The sequence below is a fragment of the Nematolebias whitei genome, chromosome 10, assembly GCF_014905685.2.
Source record: "Nematolebias whitei isolate Nwh7 chromosome 10, NemWhi1, whole genome shotgun sequence".
NCBI lineage: Eukaryota > Metazoa > Chordata > Actinopteri > Cyprinodontiformes > Rivulidae > Nematolebias > Nematolebias whitei.
The window spans coordinates 17881848-17892914 of record NC_056507.1 but is presented as its reverse complement, the minus strand read 5'-3'; the positions used below and the strand labels follow the sequence as shown (position 1 = coordinate 17892914).

Genomic DNA, 11067 nt, shown 5'->3' with positions numbered 1-11067 from the left:
TATATATATATATATATATATATATATATATATATATACTATAATATTTAATGCCCACGGTATTTAGCATTAGCATTTTTTCAAATGGTTGATTTCTCTTAAAAGCAGGAACCTTTCCGAACTTCAAACAAGCTATATCTAAATCAGCAGGTCCCGTTACATGCAGCGTTTAGTACTGTAAAAGGAGGCTGCTACAGATGGGGGGGATGACAGTGAAGCAATAGCAGTGTAAACAGACAAAGATAAATTAAACACAATAATGCATAAGGGTTGTTGAGTATGAGGGAATCACACTGAACACACGCCTGAAAAGATAGTCCAAGACCTTCACAGAATAACTGTGCAAAAACGTACCGTATTTTTCAAACTATAAGGCGCACCGGATTATAAAGTGCATTAAGTGAAACAAAATGGTCAGATAAGTCGAACTTTATTCAACTCTTTCACAATAACTCTCAACATTGTTCACATAAAATTGTTTTGAGGTCAGTAAGCACAACCAGCATTAATACGTATGGTGCACCGGATTATAAGGTTCACTGTTGATTTTTGAGAAAATTAAAGGATTTTAAGTGCACCTTATAGTCTGAAAAATACGATAGTTTATAAGTACAAATATAAGTTACTGTTTGTGCCTGTGTGAGTAAAAAAAGTTGAAATAATCTCGAGCTTGTGCACGTTATTGTTCTATCCATCAGTAGTGCTCTGCTAAAGGCTTCCATTGTCTTAAAACAAATGTTACCATATGTACAAATCAGATGAAGTAGAGTGAACGAGAGATGAAGTTTCACTTTTGAAATGAGACCAGATCATGTTTGGCAGCAGATCTTTGCTGAAGTGATCATATTTTAATTTAATAACATGTTTTTAGTTTGTGAAACATCCTTTTAAGAATGAATTTACTTCCCTGATCCTGCTTTGTCAGGAAATGAACAGATCATATTTACAACTTTGTCTTACTTGAAAAGATTTATCCGCACTTTTTGATTCATTAACTCGATGTATCATCCACCCTTGTTGGCAGAGGTAATATAATCCAGCTTGCCTAAATCTACAGAGGGGGGAAAACATTTTTGTTTTTGGTGCTATTGCTTTTTCTTTCAGGATTCTCCTCTACTCTGAGACCAAACCACTTCCCAGAGACACATGTGGATATCATTTAGGAAAGTTATGGGAGAAGTTTAAGATGAACAACTTCTTTTCTTCAGGCTTTTTACATAAATCACCGATCTGTACCGATCATCTTTCTTCTTTCCATTTCTCTCTTCGATCCTCAGCTACACCCACTCATTTCCTCTGGCTTGGCAAATGATGCGCCTCTAATTTTAAAGCCAAACTAAAGATTATTCTTTAGTCAGCTCACCATGCACAGTGTGTTGTACAACATCTGACAGGATGCTTTACTTCCTAAGCATGCTCTCCTATCTAATCAGAGTGTTAGTCAACAGCCAGCAGAGAGGTACCAACAGGCAGAAAACAGGACTGTGTTTTCATCTTCACTTTATTTTTATCTAACGGAGTTGGACAACCACAATTACTGCAGGGAAAGAACAAGATGCCATCTTCAGGTTACGTAAGGAAGACGTTATCTCTTCTTGAGAGAGTTGTCTGGTAGAAGAATGTCACGTAGCATAAAATAACAAACTTGATGTCCTGATGCATGCTCAATAATTCTGGTAGATTAATCTAACAAGGTTGAGTCAGGTCCTCTGGACGGGTTCTTCTTTGTTGAAACGTTTCATCTTCAAAAGATTTATTCAGCTTGAGGAGCTGCAACGAACTGTCTTATAAATAGCGCCTTCTCATAGTGGATCGACCATCAAAACTAGTTGTTCACATGATAAAGGAGGACCATCAGCCTATCGTTAGTGCCGCTTGCTCTTCACAGAGGGCTGAGTGATACTAACAATAACAGCATTGTAAGAAGGTGACAATTGGACACTAAGGTCTCTGCCCCGGTTTTATGATGGATGGGTTCTCTTCACAAAGATGCCTTCCTTTACTCCTCTCTCAAGCCAACATTCCTCTCATCAAGAATGTACGCATCTTCATCCCTAAAGTGTAAATCAGAGTCCTGGCCTGATGCTGTTGCTCTTCTGTGCTGGTCCATCCTTTTGGCCAGTGGCTGTTTAGTTTCCCTGATGAAAGACTGATCACAGCCCTCCTGACACTGAACAACATACACAATATTACTGTTTTTAACTGGCATTTATCCTGAGGTCATAGCTTTGATAAGCCTTCTTCCTTATTTCACAACTTGATCATAATAACTTTAATTTTTTTTTTTAAATTCTCTTGTTTTCTCATCATTTTCTCATCTTTGGATGGTTGTGGCTGAGTGGTTAGAGCAGTCGTCCTCCATTGTGAGAGTTGGGGGTTCGAATCCACCAGCAGTCACATGCCGAAGTGTCCCTGGGCAAGACACTGAACCCCTCATTGCCTCCGATGTGTGTCCAATCAGTGTATGAATGTGATAAAGCACTGATTAGTCTCATTAGAAAGATTTATTCAATTTGTTTTGTGGAGATCTAGTAGAGGGCTGTATGAATGGGTAAATGACACAAAGCTTTGAGTGTCTTGATAAGATAGAAAGGCGCTATATAAGTACAGTCCATTTACCATCCATTTACTTGCTTTACAAAAGTACACATCAAGTATTTATGCTATGCTTTGCATTCGTGTTATTCAATGTTAAACATTTGTAGAAATAAATTCTTTTTAGGAAGACCTTGATTGCTGTTTGAAATATTTTACATTTATTTTGTCTGCATCAATCTGCTATGTCTTCTGTTTATTTTCACGATAGTGTTGAGGTCAAGGGTTGCTTTCCTTTGAGTCTTCATTTGTCCTCTCTTGTGGGTTACATCATACCAGGAATACTATTACAATAAATAAATATCACCAGCTATGGTTTTGTGAATGTTTGCAGAACACGTGAAGGTTTTCTCACAAGGCTCAAATACGTTCCATATTAACACTAAATTTTCCTTTCTGTTTTTGTGTTTGTAGGCGTTTTGTCCCTCCCTGCCCATTTCAGCCCCTACACAGAGAACCAGCAGACGTCTGTGGACAGCAGGGAGGACGCTTATGCCCAGCTGGAGCTGAGGACACTGGAACAGTCTCTGCTGGCTACCTGTGTGGGCAGCATCTCAGAACTCAGTGAGTGCGCTTTTAAATGCAGATTATTCTGTGCCATTCATGCTTTTGCAGATGTTCTTGCCTAATATCTAATTGAATTAATGGCCCTGACTGTTCAGATAATCACCCACACTTTGACAATACGAAGCATTTTGTCCAGATTAGCAAACATTTTAAAAACACTTCATAAGTTGTTAGGATTTTTAAAAACTTCAGCACAGTTTTTATAATAAAATGTTTGTTTGGCCATAGACCATGTAGAGAAACTTTCTGGAATACATTGAAAGGAAAAAAAGCATCAAGCGTGTGTAGGGGTGGGGTGTGTTGAGCTTCAGTGCAGACAGCTGAAGACGGAAGAGTCCTGGCTGTAAATGACACCAAAATGCCCTGAAGACTCTACATAACTTATAAAATAACTATTTTGTTATTGTCACGTGGGACAGATTCCATTAGAGATACATTTACTTACCAGAACATCTGCTTTCATTCGGTGTTTGGAGGGTGTTAATTTTAAGTGCTATATGCTGCACTCCACATTCCATACTTCTTAATTATAATTTTTTTTTTTTTTTCAAGTTTCTCTTGAAAACGTACCTAAATACCACAAAACAGAAAAACAAAATACCTGGCATAGATTGACTGCTAAGCAAAGATAGTTTTTTTTTCTTCGTCACGTTATCCTTTTAAGGCTCATTTTGTCATTTTTTTAATTCAAGTCATCTCTTGCACAATTGTCTTTCAAAAGCATTGAAATGAATTTTTACATGCAACAAGGGTAAAGTTGCTTGCCTTCTATCTGTCCTGTGTTTTGCATTGCAGTGCACAGCCCCCCCCCCCCCCCCCATTAAACTTTATTGAAAAGGGAAAGAAAAGAAAAAAAAGACGAGCCTTACTCATTGTTGAAAATATTTAAGATTATGTCTCCTTTTGAATTCAAGCGTAAAAGATAAGAAAGTTCCAGAGACTAAACATTCAACTCAACATGATTGGAAAGATTCCTTGAAGACTGCCAGTTTTCTACACATGAAGGCTGGTAAACACCGAGTCACATGAGCAAGGGCATGAGTCACACTCTGTTACTGTACATGTAGTATTTTTACTGTATATAATAAGTGAGAAGCAGAGTACATGACTGTTTAGGGTGAAGTTTGAGTGGTAGGTTAACACGCTTAAAGAGGGAGTTGGTTTAAGTGTTGAGGGTGGGGGGGGGGGGGGGGCAAGGGGAAAGGTAGAGGTGAAGAGTGAAGTGGTTTGGGTTTGGAGAGGGGAGGAGAGATGGAGATTAGTTTGGTCAAAGCTGGGATAGGTTTCCTATTCCAAATGAGCTAACACTCTGTCATTTGTTCTAGCACAAGGCCACGTTCATACACTGCCACCATTAGTGAGGCATTAAAGTACAGACACACTCTTTCTCTCACTTGTGCTCAGTGGCCTCTTTGTGCCACATTTTTCTGGTGAGGTGAAACGGGGCTAATCTGGGCAGCGCTGGCATTCAGACTCATTCACGCCTAAAAGCACAGATTCACATACACACAACAGAAATATGTTGGGCTTGGGACTCTGATCTAAGCCCAAGAGACCCTTCAGACACAGAAGCATCTATGGTGAGCTGGGTTTCTGCACTGGATGTGGCCAAATGCACAAACATGCAGCATGCCATAACACATGGCAGAGCTCTGAATATTCAGATAAACGTTCAAATTGTTGGACTTGTATTATAACCAGTGCATTTATCCTGGAAAAAACAGATCATTGTCTTTTTACATACTTCACATGTTGTAGAATGCAATGAAAATTTGATACTACAATAATAAATGTATTGTAAATTTGCACTAATATAACTGATAATCTATGAATGGAGGATTTCATATCCTTTTGACCCCAGGAGTTTAGTTTGGCTTCAGGGCTCAATTTAAACTGAATGATCAGGGAGAAGTTCTCCATCTTGGGCATGAATTCCTGCGAGACCTCCTGGAGAGACATTTGGCGCTGGTTAACACAAAGGAGGCCCTTCAGCTTTAAGTGGGGTCTGCTTTGGTCAGGCTACCCCAATCTTGCCCTCGGTGGAGCACCCAGAAGAACCTCTTAATGCTGACACACACTCGCACTCACTGATCTCTTCAACCTTGGGCACAGAGTTGTTTTGCACTTGCAGTAATCTGGTTAAATATTAACCCTGGGGCAATTATGTTAAATGAGCGTTACACGATCCCAAGTTTAGTCTGATCACCCTTCCTCATGCTGCCCCTCCCTGCTCCTCCTCTTTCCAAAAACCAAAGAGACTTTTCATCTATGCTCTCTCACCATGATCTCAGAGCTTCATCACTTGCACTCCTACACCCAAATTTTCATTTCATGCGTGTGATTTTAGTAGCAAATTTACTTTTCCCACAGTATCTAAATGAGCCTTTCCCAAAAATGCTTTCTGTTTTCGTTTGCTAAGTTCAGCTTGTTCATTTCTCGTAAATGTTTTTACACATGACAGATGAGATAAGCCTAAAGCCTTCTCGTGACTAAGTTGCCTTTTATGGTGTGACTGACACTCAGCTGTTCAGCTGAGTGCAGTGACTGAATTATGCCGGTTTACTGTTCAATACAGTTCATGATCAACTGTCCGTTATCCATTTAACTCCTCCAGTGACTAAAAATGAATGACTGTTTCAGACTGGTCGTCTGGCTTTGTTTACTGATAACGACACTGCAAATTGTGGATACCACTGGAGACGTGGAGTAAAGCACAAGAGGAAAGTAGTTAAGGAAAGAAGGAAATCCGGTTTGGCTGAGAGCCCAGTTTATACTAAACACAGAACTCCAATTTTAATTTGCTACTTGAACCTTTGGCACACGTTCTAGTCCACTGATGTTTATCGTGTTGATCCAGTACTCAAGATGTAAAAAAAAAAATCCTTATCTGTAAGCTTCATGAGCTTAAATTAGAGAGTACTTTAATGGTAATTTTCTTGTTTCAGGTGACTTGGTGTCCCGTGCCATGCATCACATGCAGCGTCTGAGCTCAGCGCGTTCAGGGCTAAGTCCTGCTCGCCACGCCCGTCCCCAGCAGCCCGTGTCCTGGTCGCCTGACGCCCTCCACACCCTTTACTACTTCCTACGCTGCCCACAAATGGAGTCCATGGAGAATCCCAACTTGGATCCTCCACGCATGGCTCTTAGCAAAGAGAGGTAGGAATCATGGGTGACTTGGAACAAGCCTTTAACACGTGCACTAAGTGTGTAACAGTCAGTGAAAATAGATTTAATCTTAGACTTTTTTTCTGTTTGGCCGTTTGGCGTTCGTTTAGCGTAGATCTTAGATTCTTATATACGGTTTCTTTTTAAACATTATATTTTTGCGTGTAACTGGGACCGCAAGTACATAATTTTGTTCCACCTCATGTACCACGTGATGCGAACGACAATGAACTTGAATTGTTTATACCATTTAGATGAAGAACTACACTGACAAACCAAAAGACCGTGCACTGTTCAGGGTTTTTATTAACCAAAACACCTAAAAAAGACGGGCAACGGGAGCTGCTGTCACAGCCGCAACTCACGCTGGACACGCAGAACAAAGACGGAGCTAGCTGACATGGTGCTCACTCGGTCTCATCTCCACCAGTCCCACACATTCACACACAAACACATATATTGATTGGGTAGAACGATTGGGTCTCCTCAGTTAGGATTATTACCTATAATTGTGTCTGACAGAAAAATACTAGCAGCTTGGCCTAACATCTGTTTTAGAACAACACATCACAGTATCTGGTAACATTGCTAGAGAAAAGTGATGCCATGTGTGAAGGTTAAATATCTTTTAAACTGATACCGTCCTCAAGCAATAATAATAATGATTTTATTTTCTATCCTGGCTGTTTCTTCTAAGTCATCAGATGTTTTTATTGCTAAGTTTATACGAATCAGGGTTATGAATGCAGGGTGAAAACCTTTATCCTCTTGACACACTGTCAAATCCCTGCAACATTCAGTTATTTTGAGGACATCTGCCAGAGACTGGTTTGCCTTTCTCCATGTTTATATCCCACCTTGGGTGATTGTAACTAACACTGAAGCAGTTCCAACCTGTTATTGGTTACAATGAAATACCCTGATAATTGTACAGAGTCCTCTTGCTGACCTCTACATCTTTTTGACACGCACTTTACTTAAAGCTTCATAAAATATTTGGTAGAAACTCAAAACCACCAAGTCTGTATGGGCTACATTATCGGAAGTTATATGCAGCCAAGTGAGAGACTTGCAGCCAAATTATTTTACTAAAAGAGCTGAGCATTTTTGTTGTTTTTTATAAAGCTGGCTGAAGGTTGCAAGTGATTATCTATTAAGCTCTACAAACTTGAGGCAAGGCTCACCATGTTGAAAGTAATCTAGTATCAGACACAGTGGTCAAATCATTCAGACCAAACATGTTTTATCACCTTAAACCCCAAATCTACTGCACCCTCCTGAGAAATGAAGGCCATTAATGAACAGATGTGATAAAAAGTAACTACCTTTAAACGTAGGCCCATCAGATCTTATCAGATCTCACCTCTTTGTTGTGTTTTGAAGTCGCTCGGTGGTTAACCTTGGTGTTTGTGAACCGTGACAGAGTTTACTTTAAGACTTGATTGAAGTCTCTTGCCATGTGGACTCATACACTGGCTAAAGGTTATAGGGCACACAGCACATATGGAGCAAGTCTGGGATGTGGGATTATGCTTCATAGAGGGAGGAAGCCTTTGCTTTTCATGTTGGACAGGTTAGAGTCCTAACACACCTGACCATTACATGAGCCGGCTGTCGTTTTAGAACCTGCCAGTTGGTGGCAAGCAAAGCACTATGAATCAAAGGTAACATTTATATGTGACTGTTGGAGAGTTTGAGCACGTTCGTCTGTGCTTATCTCCAAACTGCTGTTCTCAGGATGTCAGGTCAGTAGGCTAGCCGTAGGTGCTATCTAGTTTCATTGTGAACTTAGTTAAATGCTTTGATGTTGGACCACTCTCCGATGAAGCTCAAGTTTTTGTTTCAGGCTGAGGGGGATTTCCCAGACATAAGGGTCATACAGAGAACATAATGACAGAAGAAGCAAAAGAGTAAAAAGGGGAGGATTTGAGACAGAAGACAAGCTGCATCTGTTGCAAACATACACACACAACATAAAACGACTAAAAAGAAGTCAATAAGCAGTTGAACTGCTGTTTCTTCTAGGTCAAGCAGTTGGACTGCTTTTAGTTTTAATCATTCCACAAATTCACGGTGGTTTGGTTTTAATTTGTTTGCACAATGTCACAATGTTTATTGTAATCCTAAGAGGATTAGTTTACTGCCAAGATCTTCTATACGTGTTTAAACACCCAGAATGCTTCAAAAAGTCCTCTCCATCACATCCTATATATTCTTACAATGATTAATAGTTAGGGTATCTATTTTCTGATGGATCAATTGTTAGGTTTGACAAATTACTGATGACTTATTGGTGCTGGCTCTGTTCTGGGTTAGTATCAAGTGTTTGCCTGAAAGTTATAAAATGACTGGCAAAGCTAAATTTGTGTTGAGTAGAGCCCATTAGGAGAGGAATAAACATTGATCCTCGAGCCAAATGAGCCTCTCCTCCTCAAAAACATGACTTTCTTATCACTTTACGCCTGCAGGTCCATCCACAAAGTGTTGGACTGTCCCAACCTCTTTCTCATCTCAACCTACCACACCTGTTTCCTAAATGTTTCCCAAACACTTAAACTTTAATTATACCCCCCATCAGCCACACTTAACCCTTCCCTCCTCATTCAGCCTCTTGTCTGCTTGTTAACTGCAATGCCTGGCTGACAGCAAGGCCCCTCCTCTTGACTGATCAGCAGCTGATAACGCACTGAAGCGACATTTGACAGAACATCTGAAAAAACAGAGCTGATAACTAAGAGTTATCACTAACCAAGTCAAGTCACATTTATTTATGTAGCACATTTAAAACAGTAACTGTTGTCAAAGTGCTTACCAAAAAAGATCACAGCATCAAATATTAATAACAACATATTACAGCACCATGAATAAAAGCATAAAAACATGAAATATAATGAGAAACCATGAAATACTAAATCAAATCACCCTGCGTTAAATGTCAGGGAGTAAAAGCAAAATGGATATACACAATCATCAACGATGAAATACCAAATGAGATCACACTGATAAATGCCAATGAGTACAGGTGTGTTTAGAGGAGAGATTTAAAAATAGAGACCGAGGTGGCCTGTCGAATGTTGATGGGCAGATTATTCCAGAGTTTAACTAATAGTGATAACTATTAACTAAGAACCAATTCTTAGTGTTTGCAGGTGCCAAAATACATTTGAAAACTTGAATATTTTATGAGCAAGTTATAGAGGTTTACCATTGCAGAAAAGTTTTTTTTTATTTTTTATTAATAGGAAACGGGTGTTATTTCCATCATAAAAAAAAAAAATCAAGTTGTCAATTAACATAAATATTCTGTATTGAAATGTGTACTATTCATTTTTCTAAACAGTAGGACAAAAACAAATTTATTTTACAATAAGATAATTTATGTCAGACTAAATGGCACTGCAGAAGCATTGATTCTCGTTAACATCTACTATTAACCCACACCACAGTGGTGTTTGTTCTGACCAGCCTTTTGTCTCTGGTTGGATTCATGAGATGCACTGGATCAAAACGGATGCAAACTCGCTGATAAAAATAACATCACCTCAGGAAAAGGTAGTTTAGTAACCCAATTTGACAAAGAATCAGTGTTCAAACAATCATTAACATGTACTGAGGTTTCAAAGGATCAAAAGCAAGCTGTTACATTCACAGTAAAGTGCTAAGCACATGTTAGGGGTAAGGTGTAGACAAAAAAGGATTAATACCATATAACTGGCTAGATGGGACCTTCCTGATGGCTACAGCAGATAATTCAAGGATTCAAGGTTCTTTATTTGTCATAGTACCACATGTGGTACATGTGGTGGAACAAAATTGCGTACACAGAGTCCCAGTTACATCCAACAAAAGTATTAAAAGTGAAAGAGTAATAAGATCTAAGATATGAACTAAGAAAAACATTAACTATAAATATGCTAAGCACTAGTAGTACAAGAATACGCCGAACAGCAGCACAAACATGAGTCTGTGTGAGCAGATGAGTACAAATGAACATAGCAACATGAAACAGATCAGCAGCAGCATGATGTGATTTTTCTCAGTGATTATCCTGGTTAGATATTAATGAGTCTAACATCTAACATCCTCAGGGTAGAAGCTGTTCCCCAGTCTAGTGGTTCTACACTTAATGCTCCTCAACTTCCTGCCTGAGGGGAGCAGGGCAAAAAGTGTTTGTGCTGGGTGAGTGGGGTCCTTCATGATGCAGGTGGCTCTCTTCCTGCATCTGGAGGTGTAGATGTCTGTGATGGTGGGGAGGCTGACTCCAACAGTCTTCTGTGCAAAGTCTCTCTGCAAAGCTTTTCTTTCTGCAGCTGTGCAGCCTCCATGCCACACTTTGATGCTGGAGCACAGGATGCTCTCAGCCTTCACTACTTTCTAATAAAGCTTTAGGTGAAATAAGAAGACCATTAATTAACAAAGAAAGGGTTCAGATTATCCAAATGACGTTAGGATTGATATACTGATATACATCAGATCTCTCTTGTAAATGAGTCCCCGAGGCTCAATAGGATTAACCTGCATAAATAAAGGTTGAATGAATATTGACAATAAAGACTGCAGTGCTTGTTAATCCCACTGTTTCTTTAGGATTACAGTAGTCCCTCGTTTATCATGGGGGATCCGTACCCTGAAGCCTCGCTATAAGTGAAAAACCATGAAGAAGGAATAGGAGTACAAATAGTAAGTAGTAGTTTATATATATATATATATATATATATATATATATATATATATATATAT

General features: G+C 39.3%; 1 protein-coding gene across 1 annotated transcript in view; it reads left to right on the top strand.

Annotated features, from left to right (window-relative positions):
• abtb2b (ankyrin repeat and BTB (POZ) domain containing 2b) overlaps nt 1–11067 on the top strand; it is a 41495-nt gene that overhangs the window by 22617 nt on the left and 7811 nt on the right. The window contains exons 2-3 of the mRNA XM_037682727.1: nt 3010–3159; nt 6108–6318. Of these exons, the coding sequence (XP_037538655.1) occupies nt 3010–3159; nt 6108–6318 (361 nt within the window). The remainder of the gene's footprint in view (nt 1–3009; nt 3160–6107; nt 6319–11067) is intronic.